This window comes from Pithys albifrons, chromosome 18 (assembly GCF_047495875.1).
Source record: "Pithys albifrons albifrons isolate INPA30051 chromosome 18, PitAlb_v1, whole genome shotgun sequence".
NCBI classification, from domain to species: Eukaryota; Metazoa; Chordata; class Aves; order Passeriformes; family Thamnophilidae; genus Pithys; species Pithys albifrons.
The window spans coordinates 1,734,682-1,759,404 of record NC_092475.1 but is presented as its reverse complement, the minus strand read 5'-3'; the positions used below and the strand labels follow the sequence as shown (position 1 = coordinate 1,759,404).

The 24,723-nt window shown below is 48.9% G+C and overlaps 1 protein-coding gene across 2 annotated transcripts; it reads left to right on the top strand.

Moving 5' to 3' along the window:
• The first annotated feature begins 441 nt into the window (after positions 1-441).
• CSNK2A1 (casein kinase 2 alpha 1) lies at positions 442-24,134 on the top strand. 2 transcript variants are annotated; one of them, XM_071572770.1, is made up of 13 exons: positions 442-550; positions 12,318-12,513; positions 14,052-14,163; positions 15,097-15,198; positions 15,623-15,673; positions 16,466-16,525; positions 17,506-17,589; positions 17,972-18,082; positions 18,886-18,987; positions 19,869-19,969; positions 20,625-20,773; positions 22,035-22,121; positions 22,762-24,134. In XM_071572770.1, exons 2-13 carry the CDS (start codon positions 12,413-12,415, stop codon positions 22,875-22,877), a joined length of 1,176 nt encoding a protein of 391 aa, XP_071428871.1. In that variant the 5' UTR covers positions 442-550; positions 12,318-12,412; the 3' UTR covers positions 22,878-24,134. The 2 variants fall into 2 exon arrangements, with proteins under 2 accessions (XP_071428871.1, XP_071428872.1); XM_071572771.1 differs by lacking the exon at positions 442-550 and adding an exon at positions 7,488-7,608.
• Positions 24,135-24,723: the final 589 nt, after the last annotated feature.

Sequence of the window (24,723 nt, the reverse complement as noted above, 5' to 3'; positions counted from 1 at the left end):
GGCAGGGCCGGTGGAAGGGCCGGGGCAGGGCCTGGAACGGGACGGGGAAGGGCCGGGGCAGAGCCGGTGGAAGGGCCGGAGCAGGGCCTGGAACGGGACAGGGAACGGCCGGGGCAGGGCCGGTACCGGGGCCCGCTCCACAGGCCGCAGTCGCCCCCTGGCGGCAGCCCCCGCGCACAGCCCCGCGGAGGGGCCGAGGCCGGCCCCGGGCAGCCGCCGAGCAAGCCGAGCCGGTGCGGGGGAGGCTGGCACAGCCTCCGCCTCCGCCGCCCCTCGTCCCGGGAGGACACACCGGCGGCACACGGAGCAGGAACGGGGCCGAGCCGCCCCCGCGCCGCCGCCCCCACCGCGGACTACAACTCCCAGAACCGCCCGCGCCGCGCTGTCCCCCCGCCCCTTCCCTGCGCACGCCCCCGCGGCGCGTGGCGGGGCCGCGCTGGGTTCCGTTTCCGGCGCGCCTCGCTGTGGTCCCTGCGGCGGCGGCCGAGCCTTGTGCCTCCGCCATATTGTCTGTGTGCGGCGGCGGCGGCGGCGGCGGCGGCCGCGCCAGGTACCGGCGGCTCCCGGGCCCGCGCGGGGCCCCGCGGCGGCGGCGGGCGGCGGGGGCGGGCGGGAGAGGCGCTTCCGAACCTCCTGCGCCCCCGGCCCCCGCCGCCCCCGCCGCGGGCGCGATGTGGGGCCGGGGGGCCGCGCTCGACCCTCAGCAAAGCGGGGCCGCGGCGGCGCCGAGAGGCGAGAGCGGGGAGCGGGCGGGCCCGGCGCGGCGGGGAGGGCAGGGGCCCGCCGCCTTCCTGCCCCGGGAGGGCCTCCGAGCCCCCGGGGGGAGCGGGCAGGGCCGGCGGAGGGGCCGTCCCGCTGCCCCGGCCGCGTAGGAAGGGCAGGACCCCGCGGAACCGGGGCCGCCGCCTCCCCCGGCCCTCCCGGCCCGCACGTTGGGGCCGTGTAGGTGTTATTTATCTGTATTGCCCCCTGTTGCCTCTTCCCCCGGCCGGGGATGCGGAGGGGCAGGGAGAGGCCTGCCCTGCTCGCCGCCGCCCCCGGCCGCGCAGGGACTCCGTTCTGGGCCTTTCTGGGCGGAGGGGAAGGTCGTTGTCGCGGCTTTCCCAGCCCGTGTCTCCTCTGGAAGCAGCGCTGGTCAGTCTCGTCCCCGCTGGGATTGATCTCGTCGTGCCTTGGGGGCAGCGAGCTGTGTGTGGCTGTTGGGAGAATGTGCTTTGTAAGGGAGAGGTCAGGTGAGATCTGGGAACCCCACGCGTGTCAGAGCACTCTGTCCCTTCTAACTAAGGGCTTGGGATAAAACCAATAAAGTTTTGGATTGTGAACCCTCAGGGGAAGTGGAGGGGCAGGCACCGATCTCTGCTGTTTGGGGACCAGAAGGATCGGCTGGAGTTGTGTCAGGGAGGGTCAGGTTGGATCTCAGGGAAAGGCTCTTCCCCCAGAGGGTGGTGGGCACTGCCCAGGCCCCCCAGGGCAGTGGGCACAGTCCAAAGGCTGCCAGAGCTCCAGGAGTGTTAGGATGATGCTCTGGGGAACAGGGTGGGATTGTTGGGGTTGTCCCATGCAGGGCCTGGAGCTGGACTCGATCCTGGTGGGATCACGGGTGGGTCCCTCCCAGCCCTGGCACCCCCAGAGGGGTCTGGGGGTTGTGCTGCTCAAACCTGGCCCTGGGCTGGGCCCGTGGGGAGCTGCTCCCTCAGTGCCAGGCTGGGAAAGTGGGCACTGCCCACGTGTCCCTGTGCCATGTGCTCACCTGGCTCCTCAGGGAAGCTCCATCCTCCACAAATTCCTTGGGAAGAGCCCCCAGAAGGGCTCAGAGGGGGAAGCAGGTGGACCCCCCAGCGTTTGTGCCTGGGACAGGGAGGGGTTTGTTGGTTCTTGGAAAGTGCTGTCTCTCTCCAGGAACAGAATTGCTCCGTTTGTTCAGGCCCAGGGTTGGTTCCAGTGACATCCTGGTGGCCCTGGGTGTTGGTGGGTTCTGGGGCAGCACCAGCAGGGCCAGGGGGTGGCTCATCCTTGGGCTTTTCCTGTTGCTGTGGGAAAAGACAAAGGTTCTGCTGGGAGAGGGGAGAACCAGCCTGGGAGCATTTGGGGAAAGTGTGACACTTGCTCAGCTCCTTAATTAGTCCTAAAACCAGGATTAGTTTCTGATTCCTGCAGCACAGGGCTGTGTGTGGGTAAAACACCAAGGTGGTCCTTGCTTTGTGGAGGCAAATGCTGTGTCTGTAACTGGAAGGCTGGAATGGGAATGTCCCATCCCACGGGCAGGGCAGGCAGCTCTGCCCTCAGGAGCAGAGCTGTCCAAGCTTTGCAGCTGCAATCCCAGTTCAGTGGATGCCTCCAGGCAGGGAGGGGTTACTGTAAACTCCAGACCTTTCCCTGAGCATGAAGAAGGTGGATAGTTGGTGGTGGGCAGTGATTCTTCCCTTTCATCAGTGGAGAGAAATTTATTTCCCCTTTCTCTGGTGATAAATGGCAATGGCTGTTAATGTAATTCCTGCTGTCACTGAACCTGCTGTGTGATCAGTGAGGGTGTGGGGCAGTTTGGGCTGCCTGTCCTGCACCCAGAGCAGAGCTTGGCCAGCACCTGCTGCCCGTCGGGGGGTGAGCCAGGGCTGGGGAAGGGGCCTTGGCTGCAGGAAAGGAGGGGAGGCTGAAGGTCTGAGTGATGGGCAGTGGGAGAGGAAGAGCCCTGAGCATGCACAGATGTGGTGAGAGGCAGATCCTGGAGGAGAAGGCAAAGACTTCCAAGCAGGAAGTTCAGAACAGGTTCCCTGGGTTGTGGCAGGGCCCAGGAGTTCACAGGCTGAAGGAAAGTGAGGCTTGGGGAATGGTGGGAATGTGTCTCCCTGGAAGAGGGAGGGTAAAATTGGCAGCAGGTTCTGGTGAATGTGAAGGAAATTGGATCAGGGAGTGTTTCATGAGGTTTGTGCAGGAGCCATGAATGGCTTGGGAAAAGCTGTGAGAAGGAAGGTACAAATCTGGGAGTGGGGACTGTGGGGAAGGACTTGGTAAAACACCATTTGCTGAGGGTGGGACACAGAAGGAGTTTGGTGTTGGAGATTTGTGGAATGGCTTGGAAGTGGGAATCTTGTGGAAAGGTGATTATAGATCTGTGGAGTTGTACAAAGACACTGTAAAAGGGACAATCCCAACTTTTCCCACTTTTATTAATAATGGTTGTCCTCAAAGCTTCCACTTCAATTCTTTTTCTCCATCTTCTACTTACAGAACTAATTTTCTCTTTTTGTCTTTCCCCAAACCCCCTGAGGAATAAGGGGAGGGGAGGCAGGAGGAGGAAATGGGTGACATTGTGGTGGTGTCATTAATTCCATCTCACATTTCTGGAGAGGCAGGGATTTATTTCTGGGTTACCAGACCTGTCACCTCCCCTGTTCCTCCATCATGGAATTGCTTACATGAAGGGATCTGTTTTAGAAACTCTCTGGATAAGATTGATGCCATCTTAGATCTTATTGTCCCTTAAGGCTCTTGAGGAAAAAAACCCCTCCCAGATCTGAGGCTCAGGAAGGGTTGGTGTGACTCAGTCTGGCTGTAAACATGGACTGCAAGACAGCTCTTGGATCATTCTTCTGAGCCTGGATATCTCCTTCCAGGGCCTTCCAAGAGCTGCCTTCCCTGGAATTTACAGAATGTGATTGAAGGAAAGGAGTTGTCCTTTGGACCTGGAAAAACTGGTTGGGAGAGGAGGCTGCACTTCCTCAGCAGAGTTTTCCCAAGCTGGTTTTTGAATCCTTTGCCATCAAGGTGCCAAATTAACGGGTCCATGGGAAGGGTTGGTGAGGAATGGGGTTGTTGTTGTGGTCCCAGGGTCAGGGGTCTCTGCTGTGGGTTGGGTGTGAGAGGAGCAGCCACACAGGGCTCCCCTCTCCTGTGCTCACACTGCTCTGCACAGGTTTATTCAAACAAATAGTTCTATTTTCCATTTCATGCTGCTGCTGTGGGAAGCTGAGGAGCAGAGGGAGGCCTGGAGTTCTTTCTGGACTTGGTACCACCACAGACTGTCATTGGAAAAGTTACAATTTCAGTAATTCTGATTTTCCACAGGGTTTATTTATGAGAGTTCTGTCCTCCTTCCTGGGTTGTGTTTTGTAAGGGATGTGACCATTTGCAGGGAGGAGGTTTCCAAAGCTGTCCATGGAATGGCTGGATCATATTATGGCAATCCATTCAACAGGAATGGTGGGTGGAATCTGTTCTAGATGGGAGCAGAAAATAATTTGGAGTCAGGGCAGAATTTGAGTGCAGGTTTCCCATTGGATAGTTGTGTCTTTGGGTGTTACCAGCAGTCCTACAAAACTGGCAGTAATTCACTCCATTTCTGCAGAGAAAGGCTCTGCCCCTGCACCTTTTGGAACAATTAAGGCTAATTTAGTCCTCCTTTAATGAAGCCAAGTGTAGACAGCCCACTGTGCTGTGCTAACACAGAACCAGAACTTGCTTTCCCTGGGTGGGAAAGGTCTTGTGGTGGGAAAAAGAGCCCCCAATTCCTGCTGCTTGTCCAGGGAGGCAAAATGAAGCCTCTCCCTGTTGTTCCCAAAGCCCTGGGAGGAGGATTTTCTCAGAGCATCTTTGCACACGTGTGTGTGAGTTGTCAGAAAATCTTTATTTTTAGTGTTCTGAAAATGGCTGAGCGTGGACGTGCCCAACAGATGAATTTCAGTGTGGGAAAGCAGCAGCTCCTGCAACGTTCCTTCTCTTCCAGGCTCTGTCACAGGTTTCCCTACCTATTACAGTGTGCTCTGGAATTCCAGCCTTTCTTCCACCCTCTGACTGAACTCCAGAAGGAAAAGGGGGGGATTTTTGCTCCCTGTGCAGCATCCACATTAATTTCAACTGGATTTGCAAATTAAATGACAAGTTTTGCCCCAGTGTCTTTGCTGGGGGTGAAGGAGGATGTTGTGGGTTTGTTTGGAGGGTGAGTTTGGGATTTATGTCCCCCACACAGGGGTTACCCTGGTGAGAGTCAGTGACCACCAGGCTCCAGTTCATCTCCAAAACACTGGGGTGGAACAGTGAGATCTTGGTTGGTACATTCACATCACCTCCCGTGGTGTTCACAGAGTTCTGACTGTATAAAATTATTTATTTATCTCTCAGTTTATAACCCCAGCACTGGGATGTTGTGTTGGGGCACTCAGGGCATGACAGACACTGATTGCTGGAGTTTATTTGCTGTGTTTTTCAGTTTGATTTGTGGAATGTTCATAGCTGGGCTCATCTTGTGTTAATAATGATGAATTTTCAGAACTTTGTGCCAGGGTTCTGCCCCGGGTGGTTCTTGCTGAGCCTGGAGATGGTTTGTGGTGCATTCCCTGCTCCTGATCCCAGGGATTTCCTGGAGAAAGAGTTCCATGCAGTGTAACTGGTTTATCCTTTGGCTCTGGTAATGTTTCTGCCTCTGGGAATTGCAGGATAAGTCAACTGGAACTGTGTAACTTTTACAGATGGTTGGTACAGGTCAGTTGTCTGAGTTCTGGTTAAATCCCCCTCTGTCCATGAACCCGAGTCAAGTCAGCTGAGTGATTGGCCTGGCAATACTCTGTGCCTACTAATTAATGAGGAAAACAACCGTGTCACTTAGCAGCAATTAGGGAGGTAGAACTTTCCAGGGGATGCTGCCAGTGGGACCTGCTGTCAGCTGTGCAGGGCCTGCAGTGGTACTGAGACATTGCCCTTTGTGAGCCTGCAGGAAGAGTTCCCTGGCTGGGATTTCTGGAATGGCAGTTTTGGTAACTGTAATTCCGTCTGCAGCTCCAGCAGGAGGAGTTTTGTTAGTTTTGTTTGGAAGAAAAAAGGAATTGCTTCCCACTGAAGTCGTGCTTTGGCTTTGGGGCAGACCTAGAGGGATGTACTTCCAAAAGAACTCTCCCATCTTTCCTGCTTGGCCTGAACTGCCAGGGAGGGGAAGAGGTGCCTTCAGAAGGGTTTTGTCACTGCCCTCTGTTTGTGTGTGTGCAGAGAGATCAGCCTGGCAATTCCTGCTTACATTTACAGCCATTTGTAGTGGACTGTGTCAGGATTCCTCAGGGCTGGCAGCAGGGATTGTTTGTGTTTGTGGGAGGCTGGGAGCAGAGGCAGGAGTAGCTGCAGGCCTGGGAAAGCAGCAGGGCCTGTGCTTGGGTGTCTGTCTGTCCCTCCCAGTGAGGCTGCACAGCCTCATCCAAGGTCAGTCCTGGGGGTTTGTGTTGGGAAAAGCCTTCCCTTTGCTCCAGGAGTAACTTAGCTCTGAAAATAGGAGGGAGAGTTCATGGTTCTGTGGGAGCAGTGGGGAGACAGGAGCTCTCAAGGTTGTGTGTTCTGTGTAAACTCCTTTAGGGATGGAGTGAGCAGCATTCCCATCTCTGCCACTGCAGGAGATCCCACCTGTCCTGACCCAGGTTCAGGGGCTACTCCAAAGCTGGAGTTTGGCCAAGGACTTGATGATCCTTGTGGGTCCCTTCCAGCTCAGAGTGGTCTGTGATTCTGTGATTCTGACATTGTCCAGCCAGGCTGGGACACTGGAGACCTGCTGAGGGTCTGTGTGAGCTCTGCTAAAGTTTGTCTGTTCCAGGTCTGAGCAGAGAGGGAGACAGACCTGCCAGGAGGGTGTGTGGGCACCAGAGCCACTGCCAGGGCACCCTGAGGGTGACAGACTGTGAGAAACTGCTCTGGGCTTGGGGAAAGTGGGACAGGAGAGTTTCCCCCAGACTGTGCAGGGAGTTGTGAAACAGTCACAGTAAAACTAAAACCATTCCATGGTGGCTCCTGTGACTTCCACACAGATTGTGGTCCTTGTGATAATTCCTTCATTGGCAGGAACTGTGAGGAATTCAGGGGGGATCAGTGGAGCTGATGAAGGAATGGCCAATCTAAATCTGAGAATGTTTCTAGTACAGAATTGCTCCAAGATGTTTCTTCCAGTATAACTAAACCTGTCAACTGCTTTCCCTGGTGACTGGCCATGTCTTGTTTTGAATTAATCACAACTGTTCATGTTTCTTTTTTAATGTAACATTGAGGTCATTGGATATCATGATTTATTATTTCTCACAACCACCTATTTAAAACAAATCTCCAGAATAATTTTGGTGGAAAATGCAGTTAAAGCAGTTTGTGCTGTGCCAAAACAATACCCAGAGAAAAGTTCCATTTCAAACCTAAGCTTTTTCTTTTAACTCAGATTTTAAAATATGTTTTTCTGTTGATGATGTCCCTTTAACAGGTAAATGATCTTCAGGAAAGGGTGTAAAGTGTCAGCTTTGTTAATCCAGGCTCGTTTCTATTTTAGCATAAAATCACAGAAAAATATGGGTTACAAGGGACTTCTGGAGGTCATCAGCTCCATCCTCTCATTGCTGCACTTTCAGCATCATGAAAACACACAGATTGGGGTTTTTTGACATAAAACCTATTTTTTATTAAGTTGATCACTGTTATTTCTCCTTTCAGAGGGGAGCTGGGTGTTGATTGGTGTTGGCTGTACTTTGGTATTTAGGCCTGTCTTGATCTTTTAATTTCAGTGGTGTCTCTCCAGTAGCAGAAACTCTCCAAACTCTGAAGGAGGAAGGGCTGGGAGGATTACAGGAAATCATCAGCACTTTTATTCTGGTAATTGTGATGCTTCCTCACCCTCAGAAATCACGTTACACACTCAGGATTTCAGAGGCTGGGTTTGCCCATGAAAGGTGAAGCATCTTGGAGTTGTAGATGAAAGAAAGGAATAAGGTTTTGATTCCAGACTCTGCTGTAATTCTGCTCTTCTGCACTAAGAGAGCTTTTCTTCTGACAACAAACCTGCTGCTGCCTCAGCCTGTTCACAGTCTGAGTCTGGCACAGCCTCCCCTGTAAGGAGCTTACATGGGGAAAGTGAGAGCAAAGTCTCCAGACCTGTGGGCCAATCTGTCCATCCTGCTTTTCTCCTCAAGAGGAGGGTGAGCTTGCCTGGGATGATCTGTCTGGAATTGATAAAGTGATGGGAATGTTTTCCTGGCCCTTGGGGCAGCTCAGGTTCTGCCTTTCTCCTGTGGGTCACTGGGGCCAAGTTCAGGGGGGTCATCAGGAATCAAACCAGGTTTGTGTGGTTTGCTGGGCTCACTCTGCCCTCTTGGGATGGACTTGGATCTTCTGGGAATACTCTGCTCCCAGGGAGGGCAGGGCAACCTTGTGCTCTTGGGGGCATTATTTGTACTCCAAACCTCATCCACAAAGGTCACCTCTTGGATGGACTTGCAGAGTCCTCGGGACAACCAGAATTCTGGGAAGCTCTTGGCTTCCAGCTCTCTGGGAGCCTGTGCAGCTGCTGTGTCACACTGGTGAACTCCTTGGGGTTAACTGTGCTGGGGAGAAGCTCCCTGCCAAAACCATTTCCATTTAAAAGGAGAAAAATAATCCAGTATATCAGTTATTGTTGACTTAAAAAAAAAAGGAGAATTTCACTAGAGGCAAAGTAGGTGTGTTTCTCAAACTAATTGCATGATTTCTTAGCTGTGTTTTGTTGGTACTTGCTGTAAGTGGATACATCTGGAAGGACAGAGGATGGAGAAAATTCCTAATTGGAATGGATGCTGGAAGTGTGGATACTTCACAAGATACCAAACCCCCCATGGGTCCTTGGAGTTAGACTGCATTGGAAGGGTGATAACAACATCCCTTTTTAAAAATGAGGCCATTTGTAACAGTGGTTTAAACTAAAATATTTTAAAAATCAGATTCAAAGTGATCCCTGAGAGGCTTTTTGCACTTTTATTGAACTTCAGGCACAAAATATCTGAGCCTGCCAAGCTGCTCAGACAACAAGCCACTGCTCTGTGCTGTTGCACAGGGAAGCCCTGGCAGTGAGCAGAGTGTCAGACTGTGGCTGGGAGCTTTGTTTTCCTCTCACTGTGATCTCTGGGGTGTTGCCTGAAAGCTCATGGTTGTGTTTCCTCATTAAACCAGAGAAATTGGAATCTTAACACTGGTTTTTTTGGAGACACAGCCCAGTGCTGCTCTGGGCATGGCAGTCTGATGCAATCACATCTACTTTGAGTAGGTGATGTTTAGCAGACTCTTCCAATATAAATTATTCTGTCATTAATGCAGGAATTAATAAATGCCAGCATTGTTTGGATTCTGCAGGAATAGGACTCGTCCTTTATAACAAGCTCAAGACACTTCTCTGGTGCATTCACTGCTCATATTGTAGATTTTCTGCCTTAAAAGCTGCAACTCAACTGACATTGGCATGTCAACACCTGTCCCCATTATCTGTCCTTATTTGTGTCATTCCCTTCTGCCAAAAAACTGGATCTGCTGCAAAATGATCCCCTCCAGGGGCAGTGGAAGAAAAATCTACACAAATTCCTTGGCAGTTCTGAGCAGTGAGTGAGCAGCTTTCAGGCAGAGTGAGTTTATGTATGTCTGTAACTTTGTTTGCTTTAAAATGAAATTATCTCTGCAGACTCTCTCTCCTTCCTGTGTCAAGAACAGTAGGCAATAATACCTACCCTCATAAATAGACATTGTGTGCCATTCTTAGAAGCTCCAGTTGATGATTTCCTGAAAAAACCCTTCTCTGTGCTGGCAGTTCCATGAGCTGCTTGAGCTGGGCTGGAGATACATGACAAAAAATAGCCACTGTGAAATGTGATCTATCTTTAGATAATGTGATTGATTTTTCTTTTTTTAATTCCTTTTTTTCCCCCCCCCCAATGTGCTGAATCTGGTCTTGCTGAGCTGGGTGAGTTGGAGCAGTTACATGTGATTTACTGAGACCAGGTCGTGCTGAAACATTCAAATTGCAAAGTCATGTAAAGGTTCAGTTAATTCCTGCACAAGGAGTGTTGGGCAGAGGAAATGAGGCAGTGCATCTCCTGCCAGCAGCACATGGAATAAGGAGAAGCAAAACCACAGTGACTGAACTTTGAAATCTAACAAATTCCACTCTACCAGAGTGTTCTGGTAAACTTGCACGCTCTGGTAATGCCTGGGGATGTTTTTGGAATATATATCTAATTTCCAAGTGTCTGAGTCATGCCATGTAAATGCTTTGAGGTCTTAGAAGATTTCTGCCTCATCTTCTGAGTGTGTTTTGTTAGAGAACTAACATTTGGTCCAGGAATAGGCTTATTACATTTTTAGGAATAATTAATATTCTCCATTAGCTGCACACGAGGCCAAAGTGCCGAATCCTTCCACTGTTGGCCTGAGCTCTGGGTGGACTTTGGGACAGTGCCATGTCCCTTTTTAACCTTGGGACTGGATTGCAACAGCCCTGCCTACCTGGAGTTGCTTCCAGCACCATTTGTGTGTCAGTAGGTGAGAAAATGGGCTGCCCAGAGAGGGGGTGGATTCCCCATCCCTGGAGGTTTTTCAGCTGAGCTTGGCCATGGCACTGAGTGCCATGATCTGGTAAAGGGACTGGAGTTGGACCAAGGGTTGGACTTGATGATCTCTGAGGTCTTTTCCAACCCAATCCATTCTATGATTCTGTGATCCTGTGGATGTGGCACTGAGGGAGAATCCACCATGTCTTGATCCAACCCCACTGTGATCACCAGCCCAGGGCACTCTGTGCCCTGGGCTGGTGATCACAGTGGGGTTGGATCAAGAGTTGGACTTGCTGATCTCAGAGGTCTTTTCCAACCCAGTCCATTCTGTGATTCTATTCTATGATGTCCTTCAGTGTCACACAGCCCGAGCAGCAGCTGGCCCTGCACCCAGAGGCAGAAACATGAGGACTCTGTGGCTTGGGCAGAACCTTCTCAGGTGGTTCAGACCTCAGCAGCTGGACCATTTCATAGAATCATAGAATGGATTGGGTTGGAAAAGCCCTCGGAGATCATCAAGTCCAACCCTTGGTCCAACTCCAGTCCCTTTACCAGATCATGGCACTCAGTGCCACGGCCAAGCTCAGGTTAAAAACTTCCAGGGATGGGGAATCCACCCCCTCTCTGGGCAGCCCATTCCAATCCCTGAGCACTCTCTCTGCAAAGAATTTCTTTCTGATCTCCAAGTTCAATTTCCCCTGGCAGAGCTTGAGCCCATCGTGCCCCCTTGTCCTGTTGCTGAGTGCCTGTGTCCCCCCAGGTCATCCACCATCTGCACAGCCAGGGGTTCTCTGTGTCCCCACACTCTGTGTCCCCACAGCCCTGCAGACCTTGAGGAAACACCAGGACACCACGAGCAGAGCAGGATTTTGCTTCTGGAATTTTCTTCCTCTGTGACATGTCCTGATAGCCTCATAACTGCTCCGAGCAGATTTCTAGGTCTTTTCTCATTAATTTCTGTTTAATGGGGCTGTTATTTCCTCCCACAGTCTGGCAATTGCCCGTTTTCTGTGAAGGGGTAAGATTGGCAGAGCAATTAAATACATTCATTTAGGTCATAGTGTTGCCCACTGATGGTGCAGGGCTGTGTCCCTGCCATTGCTACACAAGTCAAGCCCCTTCCATGCTCTGATCCAACTTCCCTCCTTGTCAGTTATTCTGAAAGCTGACAAAGAGACTCTTGTACTTAAACATCTAAAAATGTGTCAACTTGTGGAAGGTTTGAGAGGTGCAAAGGCACCACATTTATTTTAGGTAGGACAATAGTGATTTCAAACTGTAGTGAGTTATTGTCTTAAATATATAGCTGATACAAATTTGGAGTATTTGACAAGCAGTAACTTTCTTTTGAGTGATTTTGACTGGTCTCAGTACTGATAAAACTTAATAGAAGCTTTGCAAAAATCACATTGTAAAGAGAAAGAACTGGAGGTGCTCACCAAATGCTTTGGACAAGCAGGTGCAAAGAAACACTCCAGACTCTTGCAGCAGAACTTTCCTTTAGAGTTTGAGTAAAGCATCATAATCCACCACAGATGCTGCTGTCTTTTGGACAGTGAGATTTAATGCCTTGGCTATAGAAAGTCGTGACTAAAAGTGGTTCCCCTCCCAGCAGAACTGGTTTGGTGACAAGGGGTGGCACCAGACTCGTGGTGGGACAGAGATGAGACACGGCCTGTGGCTGCTGCTTTAGCCCTGGAGCCGAAGGGAAGGGGTCTGTCTGTGGACACAGAGCTCATGGTGTTCCTTCCCTTTTGCAAAGTTATCTCTGCAACCAGGAGTTGGAAACAAGGTGCTGAAAGTTGCAGAATTGGAGTGGGGGCCTCTGTTAGCTGGGCCAGGAGCCCATTGTGTGTGAGGGAGAGCAGACAAATCACTTCCAAGCTCTGACAAATGATCCCCAGGCCTCTGGCTGAGCTCCAGCCTCTCCTTCGCAGCAGCTTTTAATGATTAACTTAAATACGTTTCCAGTACCTTGAGAATTTACCCTCTGGTTCGTATCCTGTGCAGGTGGAGCAGCGGGAGGCCTTTCCCTCCGAGCAGCCTCGCAGACAGGTCGCCTCTGGTTTCACAGCCCCTCCTTGCCGCCTGCCAACCTGTCTGATATGTCGGGGCCAGTGCCGAGCAGGGCCAGAGTCTACACGGACGTGAACACACACAGACCCCGCGAGTACTGGGACTATGAGTCACATGTGGTGGAGTGGGGGTAAGTCCTGGGCTGCCTCTGGGTGTCCCTGCCCCGGGAGCAGTCCCTGTGGATCCTGTGTAGTGGTGCGTGGGGAATTCAGGCACCTGTGCTGCCTCTGAGAAACGTCGTCTCAACCTCATTGGTTTTTAATTAAAATTTATTATATGATAAAGGCAATTTCAGCGTGCTGGGTAGGATGGACACCACTGCACCCCAAACACAGAGTAACTCTAACATTTATTTAGTCTCTACATAGATATTCATTTGACTCATGCATAAACATTTCAAGTACATTGTTAAGCAGTTTAACATACACTGTTATAGCTCAGTCACTCTTACAACCCCAGTGATAACCCCACTGTAAATTCTGTTCCCCTTAGATCTGGGAAGGTTTTAACTCTTTAACCTTCCTGGTACAACTCATGTGGTCCTTGACAAAGTTACAGGAGATAAAGTGATTTAACACTGTCTTGTTTCTCTCTCCATGTGGGTGTAAGTTGGAATTTTTGTTTAATTGGCTGGCCATATATTTTTTCTCATGTCACTATAGGAGCCCAATAACCCTTTCATTTTTACTAACACGAACCACACTCACACTTCTCACACTGTGTGAGGCTTTTTCACTCTCCTTTGCACATGTCAAGTGTTAGGGCCACAGTGTTTCTTCAGAGAAGTGTCACACTTAGCAAACTTCTAAATCCTCAGCTGTGCAGGACATTTGTAGCAGCTCCCTTAAAAGTTTGAAGAATTTTTGCCAGGTAGTCAGGAAACATCCTCTTTCAGAGGGAAAAAAGATATTTTTTCTGAAGCAACCTAAGCAGCCCTGAGTGCAAGGCTGAGAAGAAGTGAAAAAGAATTTCAAACTGAAGTTGCTTCTGACTTGGATGATTGAAGAGACTCTGCAGACTTAAATAGGTACATGTTATTTTGTGACTTGTTGCTCAGCTCTGGCAGAGACTGGCAAAGACGTGGCTGCTTCTCTTTGAAGGAAGGAGGTGTCTAAATTGAGCTCATGACTAAACTGTCCCAGAATCAGACAGCAGTGGTGGCAGCTTTATAGCTCTGCGTTCCTGCTGGGCTGTGGAGGCCCAGCCTGAGCTCTGCCCTCAGCTGTGCTGCAGTTCCCAGTCTCTGGAATGTACACAGTTGTCTGAGCATAAGTGCTGCTTTGTGCCTTGTCTGTTTTTAAACAGGCTGCCACTTAAGGTTTTGCTCTCACTGGCTTTGTTGGTTTTTTACAGTATTATACAAGGGAAAATGTAGCTTCCAAATGTAGAGACTGGGAGAAGGGATAGCTCGAGTTTGCTAATGCTGAAATACATAGTTGGGCTTTCAATCTGGAGCTCTGGATTGAATCTGACTTGGGCAAATAGGAGCTCCCTGTTGCTCTCCTAATTCTTAACCACCTTGTTCAGGAGAAGACAGTAATTAATCCCCTTTGCCTGGAAGGTGAGGCTTTGGTTGAGTGTTAAGGAGCAGTTTGTAAATTGTGATGGAAATGGCTGAGCTTTTTGGAACTCTGGGCTGTTTGGAACTCGAACCTTTTCTCTTCACAGAAATCAAGACGACTACCAGCTAGTTCGAAAATTGGGCCGAGGCAAATACAGTGAAGTATTTGAAGCCATCAACATTACAAATAATGAAAAAGTAGTTGTTAAAATTCTCAAGGTGAGCTGGGGGTTGGGCAGAAGATAAAACCTATCTTGAGGTGATCAGGAGGAGGCCAGAAAGGGCTGTTTGATGTTCTAAAACTGAAATCCTTCAAGCCTGGCTTTGGTGTGTCATTCAGTGAAACAGCCCATCACTTTGAGCCTCCAGATACACCCTGCACTTGGTTATTAAGTCAGATCTCTGCCTGTAAGGAATTAGGCTCTGTCTTAAAGCAGCTCTCATGTGCAGCACATTTTTACCTAGAGCTGAGCAATGCTTCAGCAGCTGCCTAGAGAACTCTCACCTTCTCCCAGTGCCAGTGCACTGGCTTGCTGCCATGGGCATGGCCTTCATTTAGTGGCTCTCTGATAGCCCATGGACTTCTCATAGTTAAACATTTGTCACATGCCATTTAAGAAATTCTGGGCATAACAGAATCACAGAACTATTCCAGTTGGAAAAGCCCTCTAAGATCATCCAGGCCAACCATTGCCCCAGCACTGCCAAGCCCACCACTAAACCATGTCCCCAATTGCCACATCTGCTTGTCTTTTAAATCCCTCCAGGGATGGTGACTCCACCACTGGAGCAGCCTATTCCAGGGCTTGACAACCTTCTCCATGAAGAAATTTTTCCTGATGTCCAACCTAAACCTCCCCTGGCACAACTTGAGGCTGTTTCCTCTTGTCCTATCAGATCATCTTCAGAGAGCTTAAAAAAAAAAAGCCATCTTCATGCCTTTCCTTCACATGGCATATTGTCTGTAGCTGCTGGGGTTGTGTGGTTAGAAAGGGGGCAGCAGATATTTGAGCCCTTACTGGAGTGATGCATCCTCAGGTTATATTGCAAGGCTCTGATGTATTTTGCTGATCTGCAGTCACCTGGGTGTTACCAGCTGGGTGTTGAGCTATTACTGCAGTGCTTATCTTACTTTGGGTTTTTATTCTTCAGCCTGTGAAAAAGAAGAAAATCAAGCGTGAAATCAAGATCTTGGAGAACTTGCGAGGAGGGCCCAATATAATCACCCTTGCAGATATAGTAAAAGATCCTGTGGTGAGTGTGGGGGGTCTCCCAGGGCACAGTGGGGTTATGGGTGAGGTTGCTGTGTTTGACTTCAGCTCTGATCTGGGGTTTTGTTTACCCCTGCTCTTAAATCCTGCTTTTCAATTGACTAATCAGATCAGCTCTTAATCTGATAAACTTCTTTTAGAGGGGCCCTTCCCCCACAGGTCCCTTTAGCCTCTCACTCTGTGAGGAGGAGATACCAGTGAGCTGAGAGGAGTTAATTCACTCTGCAAACAGTTCTGCTGGGGACTGTGGGCTTTGGCTCTGCTTTCTCTGTCTGAGGGGAATCATAAATATGTCTGAGGCAGAGGGAGTTTGTGCAGTTTTAGGAGAAAAAGGTTTCATTCATTATCCTAAATGGAAACATGTTATCTCAACTTAACATGGCTGAACACTTTTCTTTCTGTTTCAGTCTCGGACACCTGCTTTGGTTTTTGAACATGTAAACAACACAGACTTTAAGGTACAGTGTGGGATGTGACCTTCTCTTTTGTTTTCCCATTTGAAAGCTGCTTGTGTTGGTTTTGGAGTGGGGAAAGGCAAGTATGTAGGGCAGGCAGACTATTTAATCATTTCTTCCCAACATAGGAACTGTCTCTAAAGGTAAACACAGTTGGGACAGGAGTTTGTAATTAGTTCTTCAGTACCATTTTGCCACAGAAATTAAAAGGTGAGAATCCAAATTCCAAGTGGTATTTAAACTTGGGAGCAAATGAATCTGTTACTGTGTGGCCCATCAGGGCCTGTCTTTTTGAAGCATTTTGCTTTTATGTGTACAACTCTTTGCTGAAAGCTCTTTGAATCTGGACAGCTGTTTCTGTGGCCTTTCATAGTTCTGGGAATAGGGATTTAAATGTTTCTTTGTCCCCTTCTTACTGACCTACCTCAGGAGAAGAAAGGCAATGCAATGCCATCAGGAATAGCTGCTTAGCAGAGCACCCTCAGTGTTTTTGTGACCCCAACTGCAGGCCTGGCCCATCGTGCTGGGGCTGGGCAGGTGCAGCTGGATGGACACAGTGACAGGAACCAGGACAAGCTGTCTGAGCAGAGCAAGGAATAAACTGAGTGTGGGGCTTGTAAGGGAAGAGGAACAGGCTGGTCAGAGTTGGGTGTGGGATCAGAATAACTCTGGAAACTTGGACTATTCTTTAAATGGGTTTGGAGAAGCACAGCAGCCCAGGACATTCTGGATTGGCAGGGATGTGATGGGTTTTTTGGGTGTTGAACACTGATATGATGTGTCTGTGTCCCACAGCAATTATACCAGACATTAACAGATTATGATATTCGATTCTACATGTATGAGATTTTGAAGGTAAGTTGGTGTTTTGCTGTTTTGGCTGTTTATTTGTAGGACTTGCACTCAGCTAATCCTGTAGAGATGGTTCTCATGTCACTGATGAAGTGACAATATCACTAAGGGAAGGGAAAAGAAAGCCCAGGAAAGAATTGGGGAAAAAAATCAATTTTCAGCCCTGTTTCTGCAGCAAATGCTAGTCTTTTTTTTTTTTTTTTGTCTTCTTTTTGAGACTAGCAGAGCCTTGCAGTACACTGGGATAGCTTAAGGTCCTAAATCAGAATCATAGAATGGATTGGGTTGGAAAAGACCTCTGAGATCAGCAAGTCCAACCCTTGATCCAACTCCACTGTGATCACCAGCCCAGGGCACTCTGCACTCTGTGCCCTGGGCTGGTGATCACAGTAGGGTTGGATCAAGACATGGTGGATTCTCCCTCAGTGCCACATCCACAGAATCACAGAATCATGGAATCAATTGGGTTGAAAAAGACCTCAGAGATCATCAAGTCCAACCCTTGGTTCAACTCCAGTCCCTTTACCAGATCATGGCACTCAGTGCCACGGCCAAGCTCAGTTTAAGTAGATGTAGCCTCTGAAAACAGACAACTGTAAGCTGTGACTGGCTGTGTTTATGCTCTAATGTAATGTGAGTCAAATTTCCTTGTCCATTCTTCTGAAACAAGTAATTTTTTCCTTAGGAGTCTGGAGAAAAGGGCCTTTTTTGATCAATAGTGCCTTGTAACTGTGCTCTTAGGGACTCTGAAATTCCAGTTTTTAGGAGGAAGCACATGAAACCAAGCCAAAACAGTTGTGTTGCTGGGACCTCCCTTTGAGAGGGGCTCTAGAAGTGTTTTCTGTGATCAGTGGGTCTAATCCAGAATGTAACACTGGACAGTCTTACCAGCTAGTTAGACTTGGCATATGTGGGATACTCCTGGATGTGGTTGAGCTTGAGAGGTCCTTGTGGTGCCAGCATCTGTTCTTTGTCCCCTGCAGGCTCTAGATTACTGCCATAGCATGGGAATCATGCACAGAGATGTCAAACCTCACAACGTCATGATTGACCATGAGCACAGAAAGGTACTGTGGGGTGCCTGGGGGGCAGGGAGGGGTCCTGCTTCTCTCTGGGCAAACTGCCATCCCTTTTGGGTACTGGGGTGTCGTGGTATTACCAGACCTCTGCAAGGGGCACTGTGCTTCCCTGGTGTGCAGAAATGTAAAATGAGATTCTGTATGCTGATTTTTGAAGGTTTTATGGGTCACAGGTAAGCCAGGGTTGCAAGGAGAGGTGTTTTATTTACACCTGGTTGGTGGTATGGGTTTGGGGAGAATGTGTAACCAGATACTCTGGTCAAATTAATTGAAAATAGAAGACTTGTAAATGAAATTCACCTTTCATTCAACCAGTGGAGAGCTGGAGCATCCCTTGAGCCTCTTTTTCTTTGTTTTCTGCCATTTCTAGCTTAGACTAATAGACTGGGGTTTGGCTGAATTCTATCACCCTGGCCAGGAGTACAATGTCAGAGTGGCTTCCAGATATTTCAAAGGACCTGAACTCCTTGTAGATTATCAGGTAAGAATTACCAGGACTTCTCACTGACTTTTATAAGGAAAGTCTGTCCATTTCAAGGTAACAAACCCAAAGTTCAGATGTCTAGAGAGTTGAAGCTGAAGTCGGTTCCAAAATGAATGACAGAAAGCAGTAGGTGTAAAGCCACTGAATTAAAGAAACTAAGGAGTAGTCTCAGGACCTGAGGAAGAGCTGCAGAACTCTCATGGATCTTGGAATACAAATACTGAATATTTTTTTAGCAAGGCTGTGTTTGCAGTAAGGTACAGGAATGAAACAAAGCCCCTGTGGGAACAGCAAGTACTGCATGAACTTCTAAATGAAGCTATAAAAGCATCCCCATATCTGATGGCAGTTTGCATTATGGAAATCACAGTGTCCCTGGTGACTTTCAGACTCTACTCGTTCTGAAAAAAAGGCACATCCTCACCTGCCCATGGACCCTGGGGAGGCCACACCTTCTGTTGCTTGTTGCTATCCCTCTCTTCCCCACACACCCTTATCAGGGGTTCAAAACATTGGAGTCTGCTCTGAAAATAGAAAAAGGGATTGGTCTTTAATGTCCTGGTGGGCAGGGATGGAACCAGGATACCTGCTGTCCTGCTAATTGCTGCATCCCAGTTTGAGTAACTGGAGCAGTGGCTGAACAGTGTGTAGGGATCAAGATACATGGAGATATTTCAATCTGTTTGTAGCATGATGTGGCCATGTTTGTATCACTGGAGGGAGGGGGGGACCCTGTCAGTTTTGGAAGTCTGTTCTGCTTGATTCATTAGAAATTGAATTGTCCTTCTGGTTTTGTACAGATGTATGATTACAGTCTGGATATGTGGAGCTTGGGGTGCATGTTGGCTAGTATGATATTCCGAAAGGAACCATTTTTCCATGGCCATGACAACTATGATCAGGTGAGAGCTGGTCATGTACAATCTCTGTTCTCTTAGCACCATGAAGATTTCCTGCTTAGGCTTCTATGGAGTGATCTGGAGAAGAATTTAAGCATTTCTTTAATGGCTTCTTTGCTCAGTTTGAAGCCCCATTCCTTTTCTCAAGTGTGCAAGATTATGTAACCAATTAAATGGAAATGGATTTATAGAGCTTGGTACTGAGGAGCTCCTCAGCAGGTGTCTGGGAAAAGCTGTAACAATAGTTACCTTAGGGCTGGTGTGTTCTGGTACACTGACTGTTCCTGAGGTTATTTTATGTGGAAAGCCCCTGCCACTATCCACCTTTGCCCCTCTCTGTATAGAAACTGAATTAGGTACAGGTTTATATAGATTCTGAAATCCTTGATGTGTTTCCTTCAGGCCAAAGTATTTAAACCTTTACCACATGCTCTGCATGTGATTCACATGCAAATGTTCTGGAACAGGGACCTTCTATTCTCAAACCTCCATTCTGGAGCTCTCTGGAGTGGTGCTTCCCCTTTCACCTGCAAGATCCAGAGTTGCCTCTTCTTTATCCAGTTATTCTTCCCTTCCCTTCTCTTGGTTTTGAATTTTTTCTTGCTACAAAGGGAGTTAGTGCAGCAAGGTCTCAGGTTTTAGAGATTATAGGGTATGTGGCTCCCTCCTGGCTGCCTTGGGCTCTGGCTGTGAGTGAGCCAAGTTCCTGATTCTGGGATCTGTGTGTGGCTGGGGAGGCCAGAGCCATGGGATGACCCTGTGGCTGCTGGGTCAGACCACTGAGACCAGGTTTGAGCTCCCAAGGGAATGTGCTGCTCTGTTTTCACGTGGGCTCCAGAACTGATATCCTCACATTGGTGACTTATTTTCCTGTTTGTTCTCAGCTGGTGAGGATAGCCAAGGTGCTGGGGACAGAAGATCTGTATGACTACATTGACAAATACAACATTGAGTTGGATCCACGTTTTAATGACATCTTGGGCAGGTGAGCCAAGGTCTGAAGTCTGTTTGGTAGATCTGGACAGCTGCAGCTTTATCAACAGACCTTGAAGCAAACAAAAACTTACAGGGGAAATCAGAGGCAGAACTGTCACTTTGTGCCTTTGGTCCCTTTTCCCAGTGCTTCCCATAGTCTTTATATGGAAATGGACCTGAGGAAAGAATTTTAAATGTCATCCAGGCAATAAAGGAACTGCTGGAGCAGAAAGCATGAAGGACAAATGCTCTCTCCAGTCTGGGGGATAAAAACAAAATGGTGTTTCTGAGCATTTACAGCACGGAAAATCAGGTGCTGCTTAAGATGGCATTTATGTATTTTTTCCCCTCATAGAGTTACTTTGTGTGATACTAAACTTAAAGGAAATAATGCTGGGGGCATAAGAGCAGGACCTGGAATTTTAGATGTGTAAATCCATTCTGAATGAGTCCTGCTGCTGTGCTGGGGCCGTGGTGGCCACGGTGGCCGTGCTGGGGCCGTGGCAGCTCTGCCACCACGTGGAGACATCATGCACTGCTGCTTCGTGTTCTGTAACACCTCAGCCCTCTCAGGCACAGACATGTCACAGTTCTTGCTCCTTAAAAGAGTGAGTTTTGTTATGGCTGCCCCTGGCCTGGCCTGATCTGGGTCTCTTTTCCCCCAGACACTCCCGTAAGCGATGGGAGCGCTTTGTTCACAGTGAGAACCAGCACCTGGTGAGTCCAGAAGCTCTGGATTTCCTGGACAAGCTGCTGCGATATGATCACCAGTCACGACTCACAGCCAGAGAAGCCATGGAACACCCCTACTTCTGTGAGTATCTGAGAGTTCTGCCCCTGGGAAATCTCTCTGCACATGGGAACTGAGAACTGCAACAACAACAAGCCTGGTCTCTGCAAGTAATTGCACTGGAGCTGAGGCTGCTGATGTCTGTGGTGGTTAAAATAGGCCCCTGCTGCCTCCACCAGCCAAGGAACCAGTGTCAGATGCCTGTGCTGGGCCTGTGAATCAGCAGGTGCTATCAGGGAAAGTCACCTAAGTGATGTGATTTGGGGTTGTTTTCAGCAAGTGTGCATTGATTCTGATGTTTTGGTAAACCCAAAGATCCCTGGTTTGTTAAAAAACAGGCCTTGAAACTCCTTTTGTTCAGTTTCTTAACTGCTGGTATATTCTGGTTTGCATTTTGCAAACTGAAATGTAACTTTCAGGGGTAAATGTTTTTAAATGTTTGCTCTTTCTCACAAATATTGATATTTAGGGCTTTGAAACAGGTGCAGCAATGCAAAATGTCAGTATTTGCTCAGGTTTTTTTTTTCTCTTGCTGCTAAAGGGACCCCTGTAATTAACAAACTATAGATCTGTGCTACATCTGTGGGGAATACTCAGAGAAATGTTTTGCAAGTATGAGCATGAGTGAAGCCAGAAACTTGGAATGTGAGAGTTGAATGACCAGTTAATTTTGTGTCCACGTAGAGATACAGGTTGTGCTAAGCTCAGTTTGAGGAAAGGCAAAATTTGGAATTCCCTTGCCTGCTACAGAAGGCCTGGGAGGCAGGAAGGGCTTGTCCCTGTTCAGGTGAGAGCATTATTCACCTGCCACTGAAGATAGAGTGAGCAAGTTGGATCATCTCACAGAAGACAAGCCCCAGTGCTACTCCTGACAACTCACAGGCTGCTGTGGGATGTGTATAGAGACATGACACATGATTGTAATTAGTGATAATCTATCTGCTTGCTACACCCATGTCCTGGGTTTGGCTTTCTGCAATTACACAGTTGCTTAGCACAGAAAAGACATCAACTTCACCTTAATTCCTTTCAGCCTTACCTGTCAAGCAGACTTGCTGACCCCCAGTTCACATTTAGGTGGCTTTCCCTGACACCACACACCCTTGGGACCTTCTGAGTGTGTCCTGCTGGAGGTGTGTAAACTTCTGAGTTGTGCCAGATGATGGTTGGTGTCAGTGGGCACAGGCAGCCTGCCAGGACTGGCTGAGCACAGAGGCCACAGGCAGTCTGTGTGCCCCAGCACCTCTTTGGCAAGGCAGAGCTAAGGGAAATGTGCTCTTCCTAGATCCCATTGTGAAAGACCAGGCTCGGATGGGCCCGTCCAACATGCCGGGTGGCAGCACTCCTGTCAGCAGTGCGAGCATGATGTCAGGTCAGTTCTGCTCTCAGCTCTTCCTGGTGCTTGGTGTGGTGAAGCATTTATTTGTGTGTGCTGGGTGGGTGTGAGGATCCAGGAGGGTGAGTTCTGCAGGTGGGGCATTGGATCATCTCCTGGGACCAGAGACAAGGGCAAGGAAGGCTGCAAGGAAGTGGGTGGGAGAGCACAATAAATAAGGCCTCAGGCAGCCTGACCTGCTTTTCTGGTCTCATTTTAAAAAGTGCTTTGCAGTTGGATTTTCTGGCAGCAGTTTGAAGGACAGTGCACTGGCACAGGCTGCCCAGAGAAGCTGTGGCTGCCCCATCCCTGGAAATGCCCAAGGCCAGGTTGGACAGGGCTTGGTTTAATGGGAGGTGTCCTTGCCCATGGGAGGGGGTTAGAATGAGATGAACTTTAAGGTCCCTTCCAACCCAAACGATTCTGGGATCCTGCCACACTTGTGCTGGTCAGTGACTACAGGCAGCCCCTCTCAGAGACCACACAGAACTGTGACAGATCTTTAATCTCAGCTTATCTTGGCAGCTCTGAGAACATACCCAACCTGCAAAGCTGCCCCTTGATTTCAGGAGCTGAGCTGTCCTGCGTGGCAATACACTGTTCACCCTTAATTCCTGCTCCCCTATCTCTCTTCCAGGGATTTCTTCAGTGCCAACACCTTCACCCCTTGGACCTCTAGCAGGCTCTCCTGTCATCTCTGCCACCACCACGCTGGGGATGCCGGTTCCAGCCGCGGCGGGCGCCCAGCAGTAGTGACGGGCTCTGTCGTGACGGGCTCTGTCGTGACGGGCTCTGTCTCCTGCTGCCTGAGCTGAGTCGGGGGGGGAAGAGGTTTCCCCTCCACCTCTTCTCAGGACGCAGCTCGTGCCTGGCAGGGGAAGGGAGGGGATGAACGCTTTGGAGACACCGTGTCTGAACTGTTGCTTGTGGATTTATAGTAGTTCAGTCATTATATACAAAATTATTATAGGCTGATTTTTCTTTTTTTACTTGAACTTTTCGTAACTCAGGGGAATCCCTGAAAATACCTACAGATGGAATATTTCTTGGACAGTTTTTTTCTTTCCTCCCCACCCCACTCCCCCCCCCCAAAAATGAAAAAGGTACTCTTCATTTAATAACAAAAATGAATCAACAGCATTTCCAAGCTCTTGCATCCTGCTGGAAATCTCTTCTCTTCATGTTCCCACCATTATTCCTCCATGAGCCTACACCTTGGGGGATTGTGCTGTTCTCCAGAGACTACCAAACCAAGTCTTCATGAGGCAGGGGAGGGGGATTCTTAAAGTACCACTCACTTGGACCCCATGTCCTGCAAATGTCCCAGCCAGGGTACACAGAGGAGACAATTCCAGTAGGGAGAGGTGGGATAAGCTTAAAAGGAATAAGTGCAGACAATGTCCAAAACCTTAATTGGATTGGATAATGTCTCCTTAGGAGCCAACCACAATGGCAAGTCACCCCTTGCATGTAATTTTAGTCTTAAAAATGAAGTTACTGATCCAAATGGAGTCCTTGCCACCTCCCAAGACAGGTGCTCCCGTAGAGTAAGCCCTGCTCTGATCAGCCCCTTTCTCATGGAGGGCTCTTCCTGCCATTGCTTGGCTTGGATCTCTGGAATTAGTTTGTTATTGGGTATATTGTTTTTAAATTGTTTCTATAGATTTCAAGCTGGTGGCTACTTAAAGCTGGAAAAAAAAAATCCGACTGCGCCAAGTCCAATCCCACATGTTCACCCACCATCCCCTCCCTCACGTGCCATGTGGTGAGAATACCAGTTACCTCACAGTCTTGTAAATATGCACTGAGAGGAAGGAGCAAGCAGACCTTAACTTCAACTGAAATGGTAGAATCAGTAATTGTGGACAGATATTATCATTGACAACGGAAAAGCACCCTTGTTACAGCCCTGCTACCCCTTGCTGTGTATATATACTTTGTCCTTCATATGTGAAAGATCCAGTGTTGGAATTCTTTGGTGTAAATAAACATTTGGTTTTATTTATCGAGGTTAGGTTTAAGTTCCCTGTGTAGAGGCCTCCCTGGGTGGTGGAACAGTGACACAGGAGTGGTGGCAGCCCCTGTCACACGTGGGGAACAGAGCAGAGGAGCCTTACACAGATACCACAAGCCAAAGGATCTTTTGCCATAAAACCAGAAAAACCTCCTCTTCTGTCTCAGCTCTGATGGTGGGGAATTGAGATGGTGAACCAATTCTCAGGGGGGTTTGTGTGTGTTGCCATTCACTGGATTTCAGTGGCTTTAAGTCACCCAACACTCGTGGCTGCAGGGACACTGTCACCAATTCCTCTGGGTCACCTCCCATCCCAAAGCCATTGCAGGAGTTGTTGTCCTGGGCATTGAGGGCTCTTCCCATTCCTCAGCATGTGCTGATGCCTTGTCCTGCAGCTCCTGCTTGTCCCCAGCACCTGTCCCTCCTCTGTTCTTTCGGGGTCATGGCCACTTATTTCCACATTGCTTTGTTAATTTTAGGATGGAGCACGTGGGCTGGATTAAACCCACTCCTGGGACAGAGCACAGCCCCTTCCTGTGAGGATTCCTGGCAGGGAGATGAGGTTTTTCATGTACACCAGGGTAG